Raw genomic sequence first — 24,262 nt, 5'->3', positions numbered from 1 at the left:
AGTGAGAGAATGGTGATACATTTCCAAGTCAGGATGGTGAGTGACTGGGAGGAGAACTTCCAGGTGGTGGTGTTCCCATCTATCTGCTGCCCTTGTTCTTCTAGATGGTAGTGCTCATGGGTTTGTAAGGTACTGTCAAAGGAGCCTTGTTGCATTTCTGCAATGCATCTTGTAGATGGTTACCGCTGCTGCTACTGTGCGTCAGCAGTGGAGGGAGTGAATATTTGTGGATGTGGTGCCAATCAAGCGGGCTGCTTTGTTCTAGACAGTGTCAAGCTTCTTGAGTATTGTGGGAGCTGCACTCATCCAGGCAAGTGGGGTGTATTCCATCACACTACAGATTTGTGCCTTGTAGATGGTGGACAGGCTTTGGGGAGTCAGGAGGTGACTCACACGATTCCTAGCCTCTCACCTGCTCTTGTAGCCAGAGTATATATATGGCTAGTTCCGCCTTGAAAATATTCAATGACCCCACTTCCACCGCATTCTGAGGCAGAGTTCCAAAGTCGCATAACCCTCTGAGAGAAAAAAAAAAATTCTCCTCGTCTCTGTCCTAGAAGGGCAACCCCTAATTTTAAAACAGTGCCCCCTAGTTCTGGACACACCCACAAGAGGAAACATCCTTTCCACGTCCACTTTGTAAAGACCGTTGAGGGATCTTCTATCACCCCTCACTTTTCTAAGCTCCAGTGGAAACAAGCCCAGACTGTCCAGCCTTTCCTCATTAGACAACACGCTCATTCCAGGTGTTAATCTAGTAAACCTCCTCTGAACTGCCTCCAACGTATTTACATCCTTCTTTAAATAAGGAGACCAAAACTGCACACAGTACACAGTTTTTGAGATGTGAAGTTTTTCACCATTTTGCTGTGATGCCAACCTCCCAGACCATGCAGACCTGGATAGAATACAAACAGATAACGGTGGAAAAAGTCAGTAGGATTCTAAATGTTGTCAACTGTGATGGGGATAGTCTTGAACTTCAAAAGTACATAGACATGTTGGTGGATTGGGCAGACAAGTGGTAGAAGAAGTTCAATGCAGAGAAGTGCGAGGTGATTTGTTTTGGCAGGAAAGATATGGTGCGGTATAAATTAAAGAGAGAGTCTCTAAAGGAGGTGCAGGAACAGAGGGACCTCGGTGTATACGTACATAGGTCATTGATGATGGCAGGACATATTGAGAGAGCATTTAATAAAGCATTTGGTACCTTAGGCTTTATTAATAGGGGCATTGAGTACAAGAGTCATGTTGAACTTGTATAAGACACTAGTTTAGGCCTCAACTGGAGTACTGCATCCAGTTCTGGATACCATACTTGAGGAAGGATGTGAAGGCATTGAAGAGAGTACAGAGGAGAGTCACAAGAATGATTTCTGGGAGAAAGAACTGTAGCAATATGGATAGATTAGAGAGGTTGGGATTTTTTGTCCTTGCAGAAAAGAAGTCTGAGGAGACTTGATAGAGCTTTTCAAGATCCTAAGGGGTATGGACAGGGTAAATAGTGGGAAACTGTCCCCACACAAGAGAACATTAAGAACCAGAGGGCACAGATTCAAATAATTGGCAAAATGTGATGTGAGGAAAAAATTTTTCACCCAGAGGGTGGTTGGAGTCTGGAACAAGCTTCCTGAAAGGGTGGTGAAGGCAGGTTCAATCGAGGTATTCAAAAGGGAATTGGATTACTACCTGAAAAGAGAGATGTGCAAGGTTACAGGGATAAGGCAGGGGAGTAGGACTAGGCGGAATGTTCTTTCAGAGAGCCAGTGCAGACTCAATGGGCCAAAAAGCCTTCTTTTGCACTGTAAAGATAATGTGATACTGTGATGCCTTGAGGTCTGGCAACATCTGTGGAGAGAGAAATGGAGTTAACGTTTGGAGTCTGTATGAACCTTCTTCAGGCCTGGACAGAGGTTGCCACCGCAGTGCGTATATGGCATAAGTCCACAGAAACCAGGTCCAGAGTAGGAAATTCCACTCCCTTTTCACCCTGGCAAGGTGAATGCACTGTTGACCCCTCAGAACAGGTCTCTGGGTATTCAGCCTTCAGCAGACACACCAGCTGTGGAACCTCAGGAGGCAGACTGCCCTTGAACATGGAAGGAATATGTGCCTAGGATACTTACTGACCCTTCAGCAAGGCTCAGAGGCATAATGCTGCTGAGTGCTGCCAGCACTGATACGCAGCTTCCTATCTCAATAAGCTCTTGGTATTGGCCATAGACGTCAGTTGTGCTTTATCCCTCTTTTTTTTGTATTTGCAGGAAAAACAAGCTCATAATGCCTGCGAGGAGGCCCAGACAGGAGGAGGGGTTTCCTGCCTACACACCATCACCACAATGGAAAAGGGAGCTATGAAGATCGCCGAGTCACCGACAAAAAAAAGTCGGAAAAGAGATTAAACCTTGCAATGCTTACATTAAGCGGGTGCATTGAACTCCAGCCCATCCGAAAGCATGCTGAAGACTGAACTGCATGGGGAAGCCTCAGCAGGCAGAGATATCTACTCCCCAAGGCATGGTGTCCTCCTGTGTCTCCCACAGTTCTGACATTGAGGCACAAAGATCAATTCCTTCACCATTGCCGGGTCAAGCGCTACCAGAGCAGAGGTCACACCTGATAAGCACACCCTCCACCATGAAGCCAGGCCTGTGATTCTCCTTTTATTAATGATGCTACAAGAAAATTGGGATGAAGTAGTGAAGGGGAGCAGGGGTCCATGAACAGTGACAGTGAAAAAGCGACAGATGTGCATCCTTCATTGGTGGTAAGAGTTGAGTTTTTCCAGGCTGCATTTTCAGTGGAAGTAGTCTCACAGGCAGCTCAAGTTCCATACCATGAAGTTCCTCCTGGGTCAGAAGAGCTCAACTGGATCAGATAATCCCTGATATTGTTGGTGTCCCGATCAGACCCTTGAGCCCCATGATGGGCCTGGCCATCTCCCTGTGTAACCAGGGCACCTCAATGTTCTGCTTCTTCCTCCTCCTCCACCTCCTCCTCTTCCATGTCCTGTTCCTCCTCTGCCTCTGATGAGCTGCGTCCATCCAGCACTTCACCCTCCTCAAGGTTCATACCGCTCTGGAAGGCCATGTTGTGGAAAGTGTAGCAGATCACCACTATGTGTGGGGGATCCTTTCAAGCGTGTACTGCAGCACTGACCAGTCCAGGCACCCAAATAGCATCTTCAGAAGTCCGATGGCTTGCTCAGTGGATGTCCTAATGAGCAGAAATCTGCAGCCATGGTTCTCCTGCGCCTCTGTGGTGGATTCTCAGAAAGGGGTGAGTAGCCATCTCGCCAAGGCATATCCTATGTCCACTAAAATCCATGCATGGAATTTGGCAAGTCAATTGAGGAGTTGCAACAGCCTGGACTGCCACAGGGTGCAGGAGTAACAGCAGCTGCCAGGAAAGCCAGTGCACACTTGTTGTGGTCACAGGCTAGATGGATGTTGAAGGAAACCCTTCCTGTTGAAGAATGTCACTGGGCTGTCAGTTGGTGCATTGATGGCCAATTTTGTGCAACCGATGATGCCTTACACTTGGGGAATCCAGCAACGGAGGTAAAACCCACTGCCCTCTGTACTGGCAAGGCTCCATCTATATGGAATTGTACATACTACCTGCAGTAATCTGTGAGCTGCAGTGGTATACAGCTGCTTGCAAAATGCTACCAAGCTCTGCAGCTGATCCTTAGAAAGAGCCAGAGGTGAAGAAGTTCAAGGCTACAGTAACTTTGACAGCTACTGGCAGGGCCTGGAATGCAGTGACGTGAGATGTGAGGTCTTCTAGGGCGAGGGCACAAATCTCTGTGACTATCTGCCTGGACAGTCGCAGTCTCTTATGGCACTGCTTCTCAGTCATCTCAAGGTAGCTCCTTCTTTGGCAATAGATCCTATGCTGAGGGAATGGCCTCCATTGCTTTCCTGCTCCTCGTCCCTCTCCTCTGTCTTCCTGATGCCAGGGACTCTGCCCTTCCTATGGAGGAAGTTACTCCTCTTTGCCATCTGACCTGAAATATGATAGTCATGTTTTCCAGCTGCTGCCTTCCTTGTGCTCATGTAGCCTGTGTTTGAAACAGTTATGCTTGGAAGCTCTGCCCCCTCCTTTTATGCCCCCACGATGCCAGGACAGTAAGGCTCCCTGAGCTGCCTGAGCAGTTACTGACCACTTTCCCTGCATCTCCAATGATGCAAAGGCACCTGTAAGCCAATGGCTGAGTCCCTCTCTGTGCCATTCTCCCTTTCATGGGGCCCACCTGATTTGTTGGGACAGCCATGACTGGCTCCCCGCTGTATGTCCTATCCATGCAATTGGTCTGCTCCAGACCTCTTGTGCAGCTTGTGCACTGCCATCAAAATCAGAACATGGCCCTCCATAAGCTCTTTAACAACCTTAATTACCATTATTACTGAATCAGATGAGTTCTCTCCCCACTCTGGTGAAACCTGACACTGCCAGTAACAGCAACGGGAAACTGGCACACCAGTCAGCACTGGTATTTTCAATCCTGCCTGCCTCTGATCACGCCCCCAGCTAAAACTTCAACCTCAAACAATAAGGCCCAGATTTTTGCCACAACAGAGAGCTGTTCGTGGCAAAAATAATCTAAGTGGCTGGAAACCTAAGTCCTGACCCCAAACATGGCAATTCCCATTTTTGTGGGGGCAGGGCACATTTTGGGCATGCACGTTTTATGGAGGCAGCTGGCCATTTAAATCATCAACTGCTTCCATTCCAAAAGTATTTTGGTAGCTCTGGAGGTGAAACTCCAGTGTGCAGATTAGACCTGGTAAGAGCAGGTCTAAGCTTTGTGGATTCATTTGGATAGCTAGGATATCCCTTTGGATAGGGAAGGTACCCCTTTGGATCTGGTCCCGGGACACCTTTGGTGGAGGTCAGGCACCCTTTGGGATAGATCAGATGCTCTGTGGGGAAGGTAAGGTGCCCTTTGAAATTGTTAAAAGTAGGCATAAATGTGTGTAAAAAAGTGCATAAACTCATTACTGTCAAGCTCACTGGAACTGTCAACTGACCTGTCAAAATTAACAGTGAAAACTATCAGAAGCACCTGTCAAAGGGACTTGTCAAAAGGAGCTGTTAAAACTGTCAGAAGCATCTGTCAAAGGGAGCTGTCAAGCTGTCAAGGCATTTAAAAGTCCTCCCTTTAAATCTTTGAAAAAAATGTCTGGAGTGTTAAAACAAGATGATTGCCTGTCATTTCACTCTGTCTGTTGACATAAGCCTAAGGGTTTCCATTACTGGATTAGTGTTGCATGACTGATTTCACAACCATCCATTATCACAGCAGGGTGCCTGCTATTTCACAGTTTGATTGGCAGCTACAGTGGTTATAGATTCTCACCTGGGACTATGAATTCCAATGTTTGTTGTTATAAGCCTTTATTTAATTGAAGGAATGTAAATGTAGTAAATGGGTTTTTTATGAATGAGTGTTTTTTTTAAATATAATGAAGTTTGAAATTGACTTATATAACTTTATTTTATCTCATCTCTGAGGCCCATGGTGAGTTGACCTGGTAGATGTAAGGGCAAAGTGGGTGGGGGCATGGGTTAGCATGAGTTGGCATTAAGTTGGCATATGGACTATAAAGGGCATGGGATGGGTGGAGGGGCATAGGTTGACATGGAGGGTATGAGGGGCCATCAGGTGTGGGAGGACGGAAATGAGGTGACATGATGCGTACGAGGGATTACGGGGTGGGTAGAGGAGCATGAGGTGGCATAGAGGGTATGTGCAGTTATGGGGAATGGGTGGGGACATGAGGTGGCAGCTGTTGGCATGGATGGGTCATGTGAGTGTGTGTGTGGATTGAGGGGTGAGGGCTGGAGGGATGTTTCATGTCCTATTTTTTACTTTTAAACTTTGAACACAGTGCCGGAACCCCAAGGCAGTCCTTCCAACCAGTCAGCCTCTGCACCTGGCATCATCCTCAGTTTTTCCCAGGTCACCCGTCCCAAAGATCCGATGTCTGGGCAGCCATTTTTAAAGGTCAGATTCGCGGAACCAACCCTGGAACAAAAATCTGGGGCTGTCTACAATGTTATGAAAAGGATTAGGGTTGCTTTTCTTCTGAAACAAAAACAGAATTACCTGGAAAAACTCAGCAGGTCTGGCAGCATCGGCGGAGAAGAAAAGAGTTGATGTTTCGAGTCCTCATGACCCTTCAACAGAACTAGGCGAATCCAAGGAAGGGGTGAAATATAAGTTGGTTTAAGGTGTGTGTGTGTGTGTGTGTGTGTGTGTGTGTGGGGGGGGGGGAGGGGTTGGGGGGAGAGAAGTGGAGGGGGGTGGTGTGGTTGTAGGGACAAACAAGCAGTGATAGAAGCAGATCATCAAAAGATGTCACAGACAACAGAACAAAAGAACACATAGGTGTTGAAGTTGGTGATATTATCTAAACAAATGTGCTAATTAAGAATGGATGGTAGGGCACTCAAGGTATAGCTCTAGTGGGGGTGGGGGGAGCAGAAAAGATTTAAAAATATTTTAAAATAATGGAAATAAGTGGGAAAAGAAACATCTATATAATTTATTGGAAAAAACAAAAGGAAGAAACAGAAAGGGGGTGGTTTCTTCTGGTCTGCTCCAAAATGCCACCCTAAAAATATGCACTATTCCCGTTTTCCTCTTAAAAAGCAATGCATCCTGAATTTCTATTTGATATTTCAGATATCTCACTGTGTCCAAAGAAGGCCCAGCTATACATTTAAATAAATGTCAGATGATTTTGCACACACATTTCCTCTAATAGTGTCAGATGTAGGTCTGACAGTAAGCTGTTCCATTACGACCTGATCATACTTGATCTACTGTTTAGATGCTATTTGTCTTAAAGCGCAGGCTAATATTGTCAAGAAAGAAAGAAAGATCTTTACTTTTGACGTCTGGAATTTTATAAAAAATGTTTTTGCTGTTCACCATTTGTTGAAAATTTTTCACTTACTGCTGTGTGCAGTAGTGTGGTTCTCTCCTGTGGTTCCTCTGCAGTCAAGTGACGAGCACTTCCACAAGTCCAACCACAACCACAAGCCCCTTGACAGCTTCTGAAGAAATGTGCCAGGCCCTCTCCGAGCCACCAATAACGTTTCAATAGCACATAACAGGAATTCCACCTCCACCCCACCCCGCTCCAACTGCAATTGTACACCTGCAGCTCGCCACCTTGAATAAAAGACAAGGCTCATAATAAAGCCCAACTTCCCTCTATTCTCACACTATTATTCCTCATATCCACGCTTATTTTCCTTATTCCTCTTACCAGTTTCATCCAAGGCGAACGGCAGGGGCACATGAATTGCTATTTTGGGAGCTGCTGCCACCCTAGCCATATCACAGTTACCGGAACTCATGCATAGGGGATGAAACTTTTAAATCAACATTAAGGTCAGCAAAATGCAACTCAGCGTCTAATAGGCGCAAATTAAATTTAAAACACTCACAACGCCTCAGTAGTTAAACATTTATATAACAAACGGTTGACATACAGAACGTATCTTTCCCCAGAGAAGGTTAATTCGTGATCAAAGGGTACTGCTGCCGACAATTATAAGCTGAGACACGCATCTGTGAATATGCTTCAATTTGTATATTTTATATTTAAAATGTATGATTATTGTGTTATCTTTCTAATAGAAAACTCAAGCAGGCAACAAAAATATTACTAATACTTCCAAAAGGTTACAGTGAACAACATCTTGATCGTGTATCTACATGTGTTTCTCTGGATGATTAAATGTGTTGAGGGGCTGTTTTGCATTTGTTCTTCCGGAAAGAAAGGCAGGTTTGAATCAGAGGCGCATTTACCTGACACACACGGAGCAAACGCGACAACACTTCGTCCTGTTCCTTTACATTGAGGGAGATGAATACAGAGGAGATCAGGTCCATTTTTTCTTCGAATGACGACTCCATCTCCGCCTTTCTGCGGCCCCAGCGGCCGAGTTTCTCCCAGGCCGTGCGAACCTCAGCAGCGGACGCCAGGTCGGTAACCATAGCAACCGGCGCAGCGGCCGCCCCGGGCGGCGCCTATACTTGGCGGAGGGGGGCGGGGCGAACGATCCGAGTGACCGGGGTAGCGGGCACTCAGCTATTACTGGGTGAGCACAAATTGTTCGAAGTGTGTTTAAAATAAAGAAGCGCTTTCATTCTCGGGCAGTACCGATCATTTCCGTGTAAAATGGTAGGTCCAATATTGCTCCTCCCGCCTGACCTGAAACCCGTAACCGCCCCCCCCGAGCGATGAGATTAACTAGTTTGAATGCGAAAAGCTCTGGATGAGATCATTAAACGTACATTAAAGTTTGATATTTAAACGTATTAATAAAATTCAGGTAAGTGCAAGATCATATAAAAAACAACGCCCAACGTGGGGCTCGAACCCACGACCCTGGGATTAAGAGTCCCATGCTCTACCGACTGAGCTAGCCGGGCTAATGCTGCTTAGGGCAAAAACAAAATTAAAAATATCGGGAAAAACCCAGCAGGTCTGACAATATCGACAAAGAGGAACACAGTTAACGTTCCGACTCCATATGACTCTTCATCAGAACTGAGGAAAAATAGAAATGAGGTGAAACAAGGGAGATTTCCAGCAGCCACAGTATTTTGCTTTTATCTGGTACTATTTAATCCTGGCAAGGATTATCTGTAATTAATCTAATACATGTTACACTTTACATTATGTAGTGAAACCATAGAAAAGTTACTGTGCAGAAAGAGGCCATTCAGCCCATCATGTCTGTGCCAGCCAGAAAAAGAAACTAGCCGTTCATTTTAATCCCACTTTCCAGAACCTGGTCCATCGCCTTTCAGGTTACAGCACTTCAGATGCAGATCCAAGTACTTTTGAATTGAGCATTTCAGCCTCAACCATCGATTTAGGCAGTGAATTCCAGACACTCACCACTCTCTGGGTGAAAAAGTTTTTCCTCATGTCCTCTCTAATCCTTCTACCAATCACCTTAAATCTATGCCCCTTAGCTAGACGTAACAAGTCTTCATTGCCTACACTATCTAGGCCCTTCATAATTTTGTACACCTCAAGTAGGTCACCCCTCAGCCTCCTCTGTTCTAAGGAAAACAACACTTGCCTATCCAAACTTTCCTCATAGCTGCAATTTTCAAGCCCTGGTAGCACTTTTGTAAATCTTCTCTGTATTCTGTCCAGAGCAATTATGTCCTTCCTGTAATGTGGTGACCAGAACAGTACATAAAATTCCAGTTGTGGCCTAACCAGCATTTTACACAGTTCACAGAATCACAGAATGACACAGTGCAGAAGAGGCTCTTCAGCCCATCGAGTCTGCACTGACACATGAGAAACACTTGACCTACCTACCTAATTCCATTTACCAGCACTTGGCCCATAGCCTTGAATGTTTTGACATGCCATGTGCTCATCCAGGTACTTTTTAAAGGATGTGAGGCAACCTGCCTCCATCGGCCTCCCAGGCAGCGCATTCCTGACCATTACCACCCTCTTGGTAAAAAAGTTTTTCCTCACATCCCTCCAAACCTCCTGCCTCTCACCTTGAACTTATGTCCCCTCGTGACTGACCCTTCAACGAAGGGGTACAGCTGCTCCCCACATTACAGGAAGGACATAATTGCTCTGGACAGAATACAGAGAAGATTTACAAAAGTGCTACCAGGGCTTGAAAATTGCAGCTATGAGGAAAGTTTGGATAGGCAAGTGTTGTTTTCCTTAGAACAGAGGAGGCTGAGGGGTGACCTACTTGAGGTGTACAAAATTATGAAGGGCCTAGATAGTGTAGGCAGTGAAGACTTGTTACGTCTAGCTAAGGGGCATAGATTTAAGGTGATTGGTAGAAGGATTAGAGAGGACATGAGGAAAAACTTTTTCACCCAGAGAGTGGTGAGTGTCTGGAATTCACTGCCTAAATCGATGGTTGAGGCTGAAATGCTCAATTCAAAAGTACTTGGATCTGCATCTGAAGTGCTGTAACCTGAAAGGCGATGGACCAGGTTCTGGAAAGTGGGATTAAAATGAACGGCTAGTTTCTTTTTCTGGCTGGCACAGACATGATGGGCTGAATGGCCTCTTTCTGCACAGTAACTTTTCTATGGTTTCACTACATAATGTAAAGTGTAACATGTATCAGATTTGCCCACCACTGAGGTCAGACTGACCGGTCTATAATTTTCTGGCCTATCCCTTGCACCCTTTTTAAATAATGGTATAACATTTGCAGATCTCCAATCCTCTGGTACCTTGCCTATATCTAGTGAGGATTGGAAAATGATCCTCAGAGCATCCGCTATTTCCTCCCTGGCTTCCTTTAACAGCCTGGGATACAATCCATCCAGCCCTGGTGACTTATCCACCTTCAAGGATGTCAGTCATTCCAGTACTTCCTCTCTCATTATGCTTATTTTGTCCAATGTTTCACACTCCTCATTAACTAAAAAGTCTGCATTATCCCTCTCCTTCGTGAAGACAGATACAAAGTACTCATTGAGAACACTGCCCACATCTTCAGCATCAATGCACAAGTTACCATGTACACCTCTGATAGGCCCTATCCTTTCCTTAGTTATTCTCTTGCTCTTAATGTATAGGTAAAACATCTCTGGGTTTCTTTGACTTTACTTGCCAATATTTTTTGTATTCTCTCTTTGCTTTCCTAATTTCCATTTTTACTTCACCCTTGTACATTCTACGCTCCTCTAGGCTTCCTACCATATTAAGTCTTTTGTGACTGTCATAAGCTTTCTTTTTTCTGCTTTTTCTTGGCCTGTATGCTTCTGGATAATCAGGGGGGTCTAGATTTAGCAATACCACCCTTTATTTTTGTGGAGACATGTCTATCCTGTAGAATCTCGCTTTTGAATGCCTCCCATTGATTTGACAGTTTTTCCTTCTAATAGCTGCATCCAGTCCACTCTCACCAGCTCATCTTTGAGCTTTGTAAAACTTGTCTTCCCCCAATTTAGAACTTTCACTCCTGTTCTATTTTTGTCCTTTTCCATAATAATGCTAAGTCTAACTGTATTATGGTCACTATCTCCAAAATGGTCCCCCAATGCTACTTCATCCTCTTGCCCAGCTTCATTTCCTAAGACTAAATTTAGAATTGCACCCTTTCTTGTTGGGCTTGTTATGTGCTGGCTAAAAAAGTTCTCTTGAATGCAGTTCAAGAATTTTGTGCCCTCTGTGCCCTTCACATTGTTTGTATCCCAACTGATATTAGGGTAGTTGAAGTCCCCAACGACTACTGCCCTATTGTTTTTGCACTCAGAAATTTGCCTACCTATTTGGTCTTCTAACTCTCTTCCACTATTTGGGGGTCTATAGTACACTCCTAGCAGTATGGCTGCCCCTTTTTATTTCTGAGCTCAACCCATACGGCCTCATTTGATGCCTCATTTAATATATCTTCCCTCCTCACAGCTATAATTGTTTCTTTAACCAATAATGGTTACACCCCCATCTTTTTTATCACCCTCACTATCCTGGCTGAAAACTCTACATCCAGGGATGTTGAGCTGCCATTTTTACCCTTCCTTAAGCCAAGTTTCTGTTATAGCGATGATATCATGCTACCAGGTATCCATCAGCTCATCGGCTTTATTTGCTATACCCCTTGTATTTACATATACGCCTTTTAACACTGCCATATTCAAGGCCTATACACTTTTTAACCTGTGCTTCTTCTGTCTTTCAGAGTCTCTCACTAATTCTCCATCTCCCATTCCCTGCTCTAAGTTTGCCCTCAGGTTGCCATCTCCCGCCAATCTCTTTTAAATCCTTCCCCCCCCCCCCCCCCCCCCCCCCCCCCCCCCCACCCCCCTGCAGCTCTAGCAAATCTCCCTGCGAGGATATTCATCCCGGTCCTGTTCAGGTGTAGACCGTCCAGCTTGTATGGTCCCACCTTCCCCAGCAATGGTTCTAATGCCCCAAAAATCTGATGCCCTCCCTCCAACATCAGCTTTCCAGCCACATGTTTAAACAGCCAATTCTCCTATTTCTCTACTCACTTGCACGTTGGACTGGGAGTAATCCTGAGATTGTTGCTTTAGAGGTCCTGTCTTTCAATTTCCTTCCTAGCTCCCTAAAGTCGGCTTTCAGGACCTCATCCCCTTTCCTGCCTAAGTCATTGGTACCAACATGGACCACGACCTCCGACTGATCACCCTCCCCCAGAAGAATGGCCTGCAGCCACTCTGTGACATCCTTGACCTTCGCACGAGGGAGGCAACATACCATCCCGGAGTCATGTCTATGGCCACAGAAACGCCTGTCTGTTCCCCTAACTAACAAATCCCCTATCGCTATAGCTCTTACATTTTTCTTCCTCCCCTCCAGTACAGCTGAAGCACTTGTGGTGCCGCAAACTTGGCTCTGACTGCACTCCTCTGAGGAAACAGCACCCTCACCAGCTTCCAAAACGGAAAACCGATTTGTGAGTTGGACCCCAAGGGACTCCTGCATTACCTGCCTAATTTTTTGGACTGCCAGCGGGTCACCTATTCCCTCCAGGCTCCTATGTTGCAGTGTGACTACCTCTCTGAACTTGCTATCCACGTGGCTCTCAGCCTCACAGATGCACCACAGTGACTCCAGCCACCGTTCGAGCTCTGAAACCCAGAGCTCAAGGTTCTGCAGCTGGTGACACTTCCTGCACATATGGCTGTCGAGGACATCGGGAGTACCCATGACTTCCCACATATTACAGTGTGTGCATTCTACACGACCGGGTTGTCCTGCCATGGCTCAATTTACTTTTATGTTATATTCACCAGATACTCACCAAACAGCTAGCTTCTTCTCCATCCAATCTAATTGCTTCTTTCCTGTGATGTTATAATTTGCTTTCTTCTCTATCCTTTTGAAACTCAGCACGGGCCGGCTCCGAGCAGCTAACAGGTCCCCCTCTCTGACTGCTCTTCCTGAAGGTGAGTGATGTAGGCCACACTCACCGTGCTGTATTTATTCTCTCCTCGCTCCATGTATCTCCTGCAGGTCCGCCTCTCCAACTGCTCTTCCCAAAGGGTTGGTGTTTAACAATTTCTTGGTGCATGGCCCGCTATTTCTATGGTCCGGCTCTTTAAAAAAACTGAGGCACACGATGAATGTCCCGGCGGGAACGATCCCTGCAGAAAGCCGCTGGGGGTGTGAAGGAAAGATGTGTTTGGTGGTGGCATCATGCTGGAGTTGGTGGAAATGGCGGAGGATGATCCTTTGAATGTGGAGGCTGTTGGGGTGATAAGTGAGGACAAGGGGGACCCTATCATGGTTCTGGAAGGGAGAGGAAGGTGTGAGAGCGGATGCGCAGGAGATGGGCCGGATACGGTTGTGGGCCCTGTCAACCACTGTGGGTGGAAAACCTCAGTTAAGGAAGAAGGTATACATGTCAGGAGAACTGTTTTTGAAAATGGCATCATCAGAACAGATGCAATGGAGGCGAAAGAACTGAATGGGATGGAGTCCTTACAGGAAGCGGGGTGTGAGGAGCTGCAGTTACGGTAGCTGTGGGAGTCGGTAGGCTTGTAATCAATATTGGTCGACAGTCTATCACTAGAAATTGAGACTGAGAGGTCAAGGCATGGAAGGGAAGTGTCAGTGATGGCCCACATGAAAATGATGGAGGGGTGGAAATTGGAAGCAAAATTAATAAATTTTTCCAACTCCAGAAAAGAGCATGAAGCGGCACCGAAGCAGTCATCGATATGCCAGAGAAAGAGTTGTGGGAGGGGGCCTGAGTAGGACTGGAACAAGGAATGCTCCACATACCTCATAAAGAAACAGGCAGAACATCCTTTAGATAATATCACCACCGTCAACACCCCTTTGTCCTTTTGTCCATGACATCTTTGGCAGGCTCTTCTTGACCTCCACCCATCACTGGCCCCCTATCGAGCTCCACCTGTCCCAACCCTTGTACCAGTTTATTTTTCATCTCATTTCTCTATTTTCTAGTTCTGATGAAGGGCCAAACAGACTCGAAACGTCAGTTGTATCCCTCTCCGCAGCTGCTGACAGACCTGCTGAGTTTTTCCAGGTATTTTTGTTTTTGTTCTAGATTTCCAGCACATGCAGTATTTTGCTTTTATCTTTGAGTAAATAGTTGGCTGCAACCTTGTAGTTGCATAATTTGGACACAAAATGGCACAATGTTGAATCTCTGAAATTGATCTGGCAATTTTGACATTTTGTTGAATTAGCTCCATCGCAAAAATATTTTCGAAATTTTAATGAATATAATTTTACATTATAGAATATACTATTTTAACCATTCACTGATGGGCCTTTTTTTAACTTTGCCCTGTTTTAAAGGCATTCTGCCAGCCACCTGCCGCTTGTATTTTTTTCCGAGGAGTTGCAGTCTTTAGTTTCTAGCCTTCGCTTTGCTCCTAGCTTTAAAATTTATAATTTTTCCTGTTGGCCTCACTCTCAGTTCTTATATCTCGCCACTTTTGTCCCATTCCCCATTGTTATCCCCCATTATTCCCCACACTTATCGTTACTTTCTGGTTTCACTTTCGGCTCTGTCTTATTCCACTCTTCAGCGTCTAACCCCGTTCCATCATTAACATTTTTTGAAATCGTCCCTTTGCTCGTCACCACCAAATTCTTGTGTTCTGTGATCTTTGTTTCTCCTTGCTTGTTCTGCACAGCCTTATAAATTCTCGCTAATTTCTCATGACTTCCCTGAACCAAATAATTGCAAAATAAATAATCAATCCTCCCACCAAAACATTTTTTCTCTCAAACATATTGTCGCCTTCATAAATATACTGATTTCAAAGGTTTGTAGTAATCTCTTTTGGTGAATCTGAGGAATCAGTTTTCAGCACTCCTTCGATAGCTCAGCTGGTAGAGCGGAGGACTGTAGAGTTTACAAAGGCATCCTTAGGTCGCTGGTTCGATTCCGGCTCGAAGGAGGTAAATTTTTTTCTTCATGCTGAGCACAGCCTTTGCTTTCATGGTAGACTCTGAGTGATTTTTTTCTGATCCGCTTGTTCCATATTTAGATTTATATTTGACCTCCCATCATTAACACAGACTCGAATCCCAGGCGGCAGCTCAGCAATCCTGGCCCCAGAACAGAAGCGCTCTGCTCGCTGCTGAAGCTATGTTGGGCCGAGTGCCGGCGTGTAGCTCAGCGCCACTCAAATTATGGTGCAGTCAATACACTGACGGATAATAAAGCACAAATGATGATGTGTAAGAAACAGTGCTATCGCCCGGCTAGCTCAGTCGGTAGAGCATGGGACTCTTAATCCCAGGGTCGTGGGTTCGAGCCCCACGTTGGGCGGGAGCTTTTTTTACCGAATTGTTTTATTCAAAGTACAGTTTCATTGGTATGTAGAATTCATTAAAGAATTATAAAGAAAAGGTATAGGCCAGTGGACGAGAAATAATAGTGAGGAGGAAAGCAGTTTTGTGAACTACGCTTGTGCCAAGAAGTTAGTGCACATGATTGTCAATACAATGACTGCATCATTTAACCACAAGGGGACAGGAAGGCAAATCTGTGGACAGTGCTGACATGGGGAATTGAAGGGCGGGTTTGGGGAGATGAGGGCATAGTGTAGACCGGGAAAGGGGCACGGACCAGCTAGCAGCGGAGCGCGGGTATATCAAGAAGAAAATACAGCTACAAAAAAATATTGCCGGATGCTGGAAATACTCAGCAGGTTAGGCATATTTTTGGAGAGCGAGAAACAGTTGATGTTTCAGGACAATGGCCCATCGTCAGTTCTTTAATTGTCCTGAAATGTTTACCCTGTTATTCTCTTCACATACGCTGTCTGACCTTCTGATCCAGCCCTGGCTGTGAGTGGAAAATAAAACTGATTCATCCACAGGAGGTAAGGAGTAATGGTCCACAAACACATTAATAGAGGCCGACTGGCTGCAATTGAGATGCAACCGAGAGTGTATGGAGCAGCAGGCTTTATGACTGATTGTGAAAGCAAACCTCGGGAGTAGGGGCTGTATGAAATAGGACCTTCAAAGTACGTGGATTTAGCTCAACATTTTTCTACTGGAGCATTTGAGCCTGAAGCCTCTGCATTGTAAGATTTCCATGTACAAAATAGATACATAGTCGAAGATACTAAGCAGAACAACAAACAGCTCAGAACAAACTTTTTCGTAATTGGTAATTTGTGATGGTATTTGGGGCTCGGTAATAGAAGCATAGAAAGTTTACTGCACAGAAAGAAGTCACTTGGCCCATTGTGTCTGCACCAGTCGAACAACAAGCCATCCAGCCTAACCCCACTTTCCAGCATTTGGTCCGTAGCCCTGCAGGTTATGGCACTTCGGGCACATATCCAGACACCTTTTAAATTAGGTGAGGGTTTCTTCCTCTGTTACCTTTTCAAGCAGTGAGTTACAGACCCCTACAAGGTTTGTAGAAGGATTAGAGAAGAGATGAGGAAAGATGTGTTTTAATGTAAGGGGATAGTATCAGGGAAAAAAGGGAACTGGAGATAAGGGGCAGGAAAGCAGATAATAGGTAGAAAGCTCTTCAATTTGGAAACATCTCTGGAAGAACTGGCCATCATCTTTATGATAAGAATGTTATAAGATCAGTTGAACAACTGCCTCTACACTGAGCGAGTGAAGCTCAGAATGATTGCAGTTAGACTATCACAAATGGTTTGTCACTTAATGTTAGCCTCACAACGCCACACTCAAGTAGGGTTGCCAACTCTAACTGAATGTATTCCTGGAGGTTTCATCTCATGACTTTGCCCCAGGCTCCAGCCATTAGTTGACCAACACATCCATCCTTGTGATGCACTACCTTAGTATGCCAATTGGAAATCAGAAAGACTCAGTGCCCAATTAAATGATGCTTGACTGTCAGCCAAACAGGCTTTTCTCCCCCCATTTTCAATACCTTTATATCTGGTATAGAGAAATATTCAAAGAAAATAACACAAAAAATGAATCTCCCAATCAGCAGTGTCCTGATGATTGATCTTTAATTCCTGACAATTCAAGGCCAATTTTGGAAGGTTGGCAACCCTACAGGTGCCTTGCCATTAAAATACTCACTGTTTTAAATGTAAAACAATAGATGTTGTTTACAATTTACATAGAATCTAAATATGATCATAAGAAATAGCAGCAGGAGTAGGCCATTCAGCCCCTCGAGCCTGCTCTGCCATTCAATAAGATCTTGGCTGATCTGATTGTGGGCTGAAATCCACTTTCCTGCCTGCCCCTATAACCCTTGACTCTCTTGTCATTCAAAAATCTTCCTAACTCAGCCTTGTACATATTCAATGACTCAACCTCCACTGTTCTCGGGGAAAGAAAATCCTAAAGTCTAACGACCCTCTGAAAGAAAAATTCCTCCTTATTCCTGTCTGAATTAGAAGACCCCTTATTTATAAACTGTGCCCCCTGCTTCTAGACTCCCCCACAAGGGGAGCATCCACCCTGTCAAGCCCCCTCAGAATCTTATCTGTTTCAACAAGATCACCTCCCATTCTTCAAAAACTCCAATGAATATAGGCCTAACTTGCTCAACCTTTCTTAAGACAATAGCTTCACCCCAGCCAAGTGAACCTCATCTGAATTGCTTCCAATGCAATTATATCCTTCCTTAAATAAGGAGACCAAAACTGTATACAGTAATAAAGATGTGGTCTCCTATAAAGCTTTGTACATCTGTAACAGCACTTTGCTACTTTTGTATTCCATTTCCCTTGCTGGAAAGGCCAACATTCCATTTTGCCTTCCGAACCACTTTCTGTACCTGCATGCTAGCTTTTTGTGATTCATATACCAGGACACCAGGGTCCCCTTGTACTACGGATTTCTGCAGTCGCCTTCCATTTAATTGGTGTTCTGCTTTTCTATTCTTCCTGCCAAAGTGGACAAGCTCATATTTTCCCACATTATACTCCCTCCGCCAAATATTTGCTCACTCACTTAACATATCTTTGTAGACTCTTTGGCCTGGATTTTTGCTCTCAGGTTGAAGTGCAGACTTGGGACATTTCTCAGCTCCACAAACCCAATCCTTGCAAAAGTGGCCCAGAAGGTCGGATTTTTGTTCTGGGGGGTGGGTTCCCTGGGAGTTGGGCCAGGCGACCCCAGAACAAGTACAGAGATGTCATGTGTGGAGGGGTTCAGCGGATAGCCTGCCGTTCTGCTCCAGCATTGTGTTGAAGTTTGATTAAAAAACACAGAAAAACATTAAACAGCCCTCCAGCCCTCATCCCTCACACCTCCTCACCCCCCACACTCCATCCATGCCAACCCATGCTGCCACCTAGCACCCATGGCCCCTCATATGCTCCATGCCAAGCTATGTCCTCACCCACCCCCATGGCCCCCATACCCTCCATGCCAACCTTTGCCCCTCTGCCCACCCATGATCCCTCATACCCTCCATGATAACCTATGTCCCCCTCCCACCCCATGGTGTTTTATAGTCCTGTAAGGTTGTGCGATTCTCTCGCAGAGTCTCACTTAGGTTTGGGGCCGTACTCTAGACATAACAGAAATGAGTGACTGAGTACCAAATAATGTGTGAAAACAACAATCTTTATTAAACAATTATTAATGATTAAAAGGAAGGGAAAAAAGATAACTTTGTTAAAAAGAAAGGAAGAATGAAAAAAGCACCTTATATATAGGAAGAAAGACAACTTTATTGTGTAACCTCAAATTGGTACGTTCAGGACAGCTCCCCTAAATGGTAAAACGACCCCAATTTGTTCCCAAAATGGTACAATTCCCCTTGGATCATACATCACCAAGTCTCCGAATAACCTTGCACAGAGGGGTGGACTCTCCAGCCAGTCACTCCGTTGACGTCCCTCTACCTCCAAAGTCTTCAATGGTTGACTATTCCACTCTGGCCGCAGTCCCGAATGTTGACTGCTGTACCCCTTTAAGTCCAATTTCTGACTCTATTCCAGCCTTTCAAGGACGCAGATTTTCTCAAAACAAGAGTTTGATAAACATGAGTCCTTATCAAATTCTTCTCACAGGCACTGCAAGTCTTGCAGACTTCACAATATTCAAGCTGTTTACATATCTTTGATGATGCTTCCCATCTTCCATCAATCAGGCTATATCATACATCAATCAAACTCCAACTCCTAATTCCACCCCATGTGCAAGGTTATCCATTGTCTTGGCTTGTAGTTCAAGAGTCATTGAATGCAGTCATAAACTGACTCCTGTTAAGCAATAACAACTTTTAGCAAGTCTAGCCCAAAAAGGCACAAACAATGGTTTACAATAACAGCTGTGAATGTGGCTTGCTTTGAACAGAATGAAAGCAAAGTGTTGGGAAAAACAAGTCCACAGTTAATACAATCACTACTGATTACTGTTGATTAATTATTTAACTTAAAATCAAGGTCTACAAAGTAACTTTTAAATATTCAATACAGGCTTAATACAGGTTCTTTTAAAATCAAGAGCAAAGCAGAAACAAAATGCAAAAATATAAAATTGCAAAAATTAGTGGCTGCAGGTCTGAGGCCTATGCCAACTTAGTGCCAACAGCACGTGCACCCCCACCCACCACCCACGACCCTTACACCTACCATGTCAACTCACCCTGTATGAATCATGGGAAGACCTCAGTACCCACACTGAGATAAAATAAAATAAAGTTCCAAGTGTCTATTGCAGAATTTATTTAAAAAAATACTCTCATCCATAAAAATCTATTTACTATATTTGTATTCATTCAACTACATTATCCTTTATAAGAACACACATTTCATTCACTTGCATAATCCTGTATATTAACAAGCATTGGTATTCATATTCCCACTTCAAAGAGTCCAAAACCACTTGGAATTATCAATCAAACTATAAAGTGGCCGGCACCCTACTGTGATAAGGGACAGTTGTGAAATCAGTGATGCAGCACTAATCCAGTAATGGTAGCCATAAGGCTTATGTCAACAGATAGGGTGAAATAGCAAGCAATTTTTTTTTACACTTCAGTGAGTTTTTTCAAAGACTTAAAGGGCAGGAGTTTAAATGCCTTAACAGCTTGACAGCTCTGTCTGACAGTTCACGTTAACACTTTTGACAGTTTTTGACAGCTCCTCTTGACAGTTCTTCTTGAAAATTTTGACAGGTGTTTTTGGTAGCTCCTCTTGACAGTTAAGCTTGACACTTTTGATAGTTTTTGACAGTTCCACTTGAAGTTCATCTTGGCACATTTGACAGTTGTTTTGACAGCTCCAATGAGCTTCACTTTCCAATGAGTTTATGCACTAATTTTGGTAATTGCAAAGGGCACCTGACCTCCCCAAAAGGGCATCTGACCTCCCCAAAATGTATCCTGGGACTATGTCCAAAGGGCAGTCTTACCTCTCCAGAAAAGTACCTCAGCTATCCAAATGAATCCACAAAGTTCATCTTGCTCCTGTGTTATCTCAGTCAGATCCATTCTTATTTTATTGAAGTTGGCTTTCCTCCAATTAATTATTCGTATTGTTCCTTGTCCTTTTCCATGGTCAACCTAAACCATACGATACAATGATCATTGTCCCCTACTTACACTTGATCCACTTGACCCACTTCATTCCCAAGAACCAGGTCTAGCAATTCCTCCTTTCTCATTTGACTGGAAACAGATTGCTATAGAAAATTTTCCTGAACACACTCTAAGAACTCTTGCCCCTTCTCTGCCCTTTACACTACTTTTACCTCAGTATATAATCAGATAATTAAAGTCTCCCATTAAAGATACCTTACAATTTTTACATTTTTCTGTAATTTCCTTTCAAATTTGTTTGTTCCTCTACATCTTTCCTACTATTTGGTGGTCTATAGACTACAATGAACAACGTAATTGCATCTTTTTTGTTCCTTGATTATAGCCAAATAGATTCTTGAACCCTCTGGAACATCCTTTCTCTCCAGCACTGCAATGTTCTCCTTAATCAACACTGCCATCCCTCCCCCTTTACTTTCTTTCCTGAATGTCTTGTATTCAGGAATATTTAATACCCAGTCCTGCCCTGCTTTGAACCAGGTCACCGTTATCACCACAACATCATATGTCGACTTGGCTATTTGCACCTGCAACTTACCACACCCTGTGCATTTACACACACATACAGTAACCCTAATGTAGACTATTACTTCCCACGCTTATGCTGAACTCACCTACAACTTTACTATTTCCTACCTGGTGCTATCTTTCCGAGTATTCTGTGCACCCTGATATTCCTCTCTAATATTACTTCCTGATTACACGTATACCAATTTGGTTTAAACCCCCCCACCTCCCCACCCCCAATAGCACTAGGAAATTGTCCAGCAAGGAGACTGGCTTTGTTTAGGTGCAACCAGTCCAACCTGTACAGGTCCCAATCCCCAGGATTGGTCCCAATATTACAAGAATCTAAAGATCTTCCTCATGCACTCATGCACCATCTTTCCAGCCATGCATTCATCTGCTTTATCCTCCAATTTCTGTGCTCACTTGCATGTGGTACTGGTAGTAGTCTGGAGATTGCTACCTTTGAAATCCTGCTTGCTAATTTTCTTCCTAGCTCCCTAAATTCTGACAGGAGGACCACATCCCTCTTCCTCCCTAAATCATTGGTACCAATGTGGACCACAACCACAGGCTGTTCACCCCTCCTTCCCCCTGCCACCGTCAGGTGCTCTGCAGCCATACAGTGACATCTTTGACTCTGGCACCAGGGAGGCAATATACTATACGGAATTCATATCTGTTGCCACAGAAATATCTGTCTGCTCCCTAACTATTGAATTTCCTATTGCTCTTCCAGTCTTCTTCATGCGCCCCTGTACAGCTGAACCCACCATGGGCTTGGCTGTGGCTGCTGTCTCCAGGCTGAATTATCACTCCCATCAGTATTCAGAACTGAATACTAGTTGGAGAGTATTATGATCTTGAGGGAGACCACTTCACTTTTAAAAAGAAATTCAAAGTCCCAGTTATTATCTGAAAGAAATTATGCCACAAAATTTCATGTCTTAAACAAAACTTTTAATGTAAAAGAATTAAACAAAGCAAGTACTACCGCCTGAACAATATATTTTGTAAACCCTTACTGTTAAAACCTTAAAACTCAATGGGACACTCTCTGTTCTATTGTATTTCCACTCAAGATTTCTCCTATACATCACAGGATCTTGAGGATTCCTTCATTTCTCCTGGGACCAAACCAAGGTGTGCAACCAGTCTTAGGAATCCTGCTCAGTTTCCCAGTCTGGCACTTAGGTTTACAGAACTCTCTTTCTCTGCAAAGATTCCTCTGTTGTTCTCTGCCAATAGCTTTGCCAGGCAGATCTCACAAGTTTTCTTCCTCATGCCCTTGGACTTTTCATTCCAAGCATGAGCCCCACTTGCAATTCCTTCTTACTGACTCCAGACCAGGAACACCCCTGATTCTTAATAGATTCTATGCTTCTTGTACTGGCTGCTGACAGATCATTATTGTCGGCTGTCCCTTGATTTGAGGATGATGTCTACTCAGGGTCGCAAGTTTCTGCCATGGGTCTTCAGGTGACAGAACTGGCCAGTTCTTGACCCACAGCTCTTTGGACACATGGGGCAGGGCATCCCATGAAGTAGTGGGACCTGGAGTGCAAGATTTGCTTCCTTTTCTTTCCTTCTCTGATGCTGCTGTGCCTCATCATTAAGGAGTGTGGACTTAAAGCATAATGCAGCTTGATGGACAAGTTGTCACCATTCTGAACAATTGGTAGCAAGCTTCTCCCAATCATTAGTGTCAATGCTGCCACACTTCACAAGAGCTTCAGAGTGTCTTTGAAGTGGTTTCTTTGTCCTCCCCTGGAATTCTGGCCATTTGAGAGTTGAGAAAACAGGATCTCGAGGGGACACACTTTTCAGCCTTCCAGACACAGTTTCCAGTCCATCAGAGTTGATCTTGCAGGAGTTTTACCTGAATGTTTGCGGAGCTGGCTTCAAGAAGGATACCAGCATTTGTTTAATGGCCCTCCCATTGAATCTGGAGAATGCAGAGGAGGTATGCTGATGGAATATCTCTATTGCTCTTATGTGTGGCTGATACACAGCCTAGGTCTCACTGCATTACATGACCATGGTGACAACATCTGCTTTGTATGCTAGGACTTTTGGTGGCTTGCAGAGGTCTTTGTTGTCAAACACTAACTGTCATAGTTTGTAGAAGGCTGAGCTAGCGCAGCTGATCCGGTGTTGGATCTCCTCATCACTGGTGGCCTTTTGTGGGATGTGCCTGCCAAGATATAGGAAGTGCTCAACATATTCCAGAGACTCTCCTTCAACATATGGGAAGTAGAATATTTGGCTGACCACGTGTGGGTTGACATATGAGTTTTGTTTTGACAACATCCAAGGTTGAAAAGCAAAGGGTAAACAAGAGCACGGTAAAAGACGTGGTGGGAAGAGAAAACCCCAGTGATCCAACAGTGTGCTGACCATCGTGACATGAATAGCTTTTTTTTTTGAAGCCACCAGGGCCATCTATAGACCCAGGTCAAATGGACAAAATCCCCTTCACTCACAGGATGGTGTTTCTCTTCTAAAGAATTGCAATTCAATCCGTGAACATTGGAAAGATTATTTTCAACAACTCCTCAACATTCAAGGACATGTATGCAGAATTGAAGAGATCAAGAGTGGCTTGCAAATTTGGTGCACAGTGAGCAATGACACTGCAGTCATCCACAAACTGTAGATCATGTATTTCTATGGAGGTCAGTTTAGTTTTGGCACAGAGATGACTGAGGCTAAGGACTTTTCCCTCAAGGTGGTATTTAATGCTCACACCAAAGGCAGCTGATCTTTAACAAGGTGAATAGCCACTGTCTGGGTAGATTGTAAACAGTATGAGGGCTATCATGCAGCCTTGCTTAACTCCAGTCCAGATTTTGAAGATGTCTGTTTCAGATCTCCCACTCAAGGCATTTGTAAGATCATGAAGCAGTTGCAGGAATGTGATGAAGTTTCTTGGACATCCAGATCTTTGGAACACAACCCACAGATCCTCACGATTTACTGAGTCAAATGCTTTGGCATTTTTGTTTCAGTGGGTCACATATCTCAGCATTGTTTTTGTCGAGCTAGTCCTAATGCTCGATCTCAATTGCTTGGATCCAGGAGTCTAGTACAGCTGAAGTTATTTGATCCCACTGTTCTGAAACTGAGTTGGTTGTGTAAACATTTTCCAGATTGGTTGTGAGCTGCACTTGGAATTCCAAAAGGACCATAAGACCATAAAACATAGGAGCAGAAATTAGGC

General features: G+C 44.4%; 1 protein-coding gene and 3 non-coding genes across 4 annotated transcripts in view; 2 read left to right on the top strand and 2 right to left on the bottom strand.

The window, feature by feature from the left end:
• The window catches only part of LOC121292332 (F-box/WD repeat-containing protein 7-like), a 73,919-nt gene extending 65,905 nt beyond the window's left edge, over positions 1-8,014 (bottom strand). Inside the window, exon 1 of the mRNA XM_041214184.1 lies at positions 7,826-8,014. Coding sequence (XP_041070118.1) covers positions 7,826-8,014 — 189 coding nt within the window. The remainder of the gene's footprint in view (positions 1-7,825) is intronic.
• A 365-nt stretch (positions 8,015-8,379) lies between these two features.
• trnak-cuu lies at positions 8,380-8,452 on the bottom strand. Its single transcript has one exon. It is a non-coding gene; the product is annotated as a tRNA-Lys (tRNA).
• A 6,388-nt stretch (positions 8,453-14,840) lies between these two features.
• Positions 14,841-14,926, top strand: trnay-gua. The gene is given in 2 exon segments: positions 14,841-14,877; positions 14,891-14,926. It is a non-coding gene; the product is annotated as a tRNA-Tyr (tRNA).
• Positions 14,927-15,227: 301 nt separating this feature from the next.
• On the top strand, positions 15,228-15,300 carry trnak-cuu. Its single transcript has one exon. It is a non-coding gene; the product is annotated as a tRNA-Lys (tRNA).
• Positions 15,301-24,262: the final 8,962 nt, after the last annotated feature.

The sequence above is a fragment of the Carcharodon carcharias genome, chromosome 20 (assembly GCF_017639515.1).
Source record: "Carcharodon carcharias isolate sCarCar2 chromosome 20, sCarCar2.pri, whole genome shotgun sequence".
NCBI classification, from domain to species: Eukaryota; Metazoa; Chordata; class Chondrichthyes; order Lamniformes; family Lamnidae; genus Carcharodon; species Carcharodon carcharias.
This window is presented reverse-complemented; position numbering and strand designations above follow the sequence as displayed.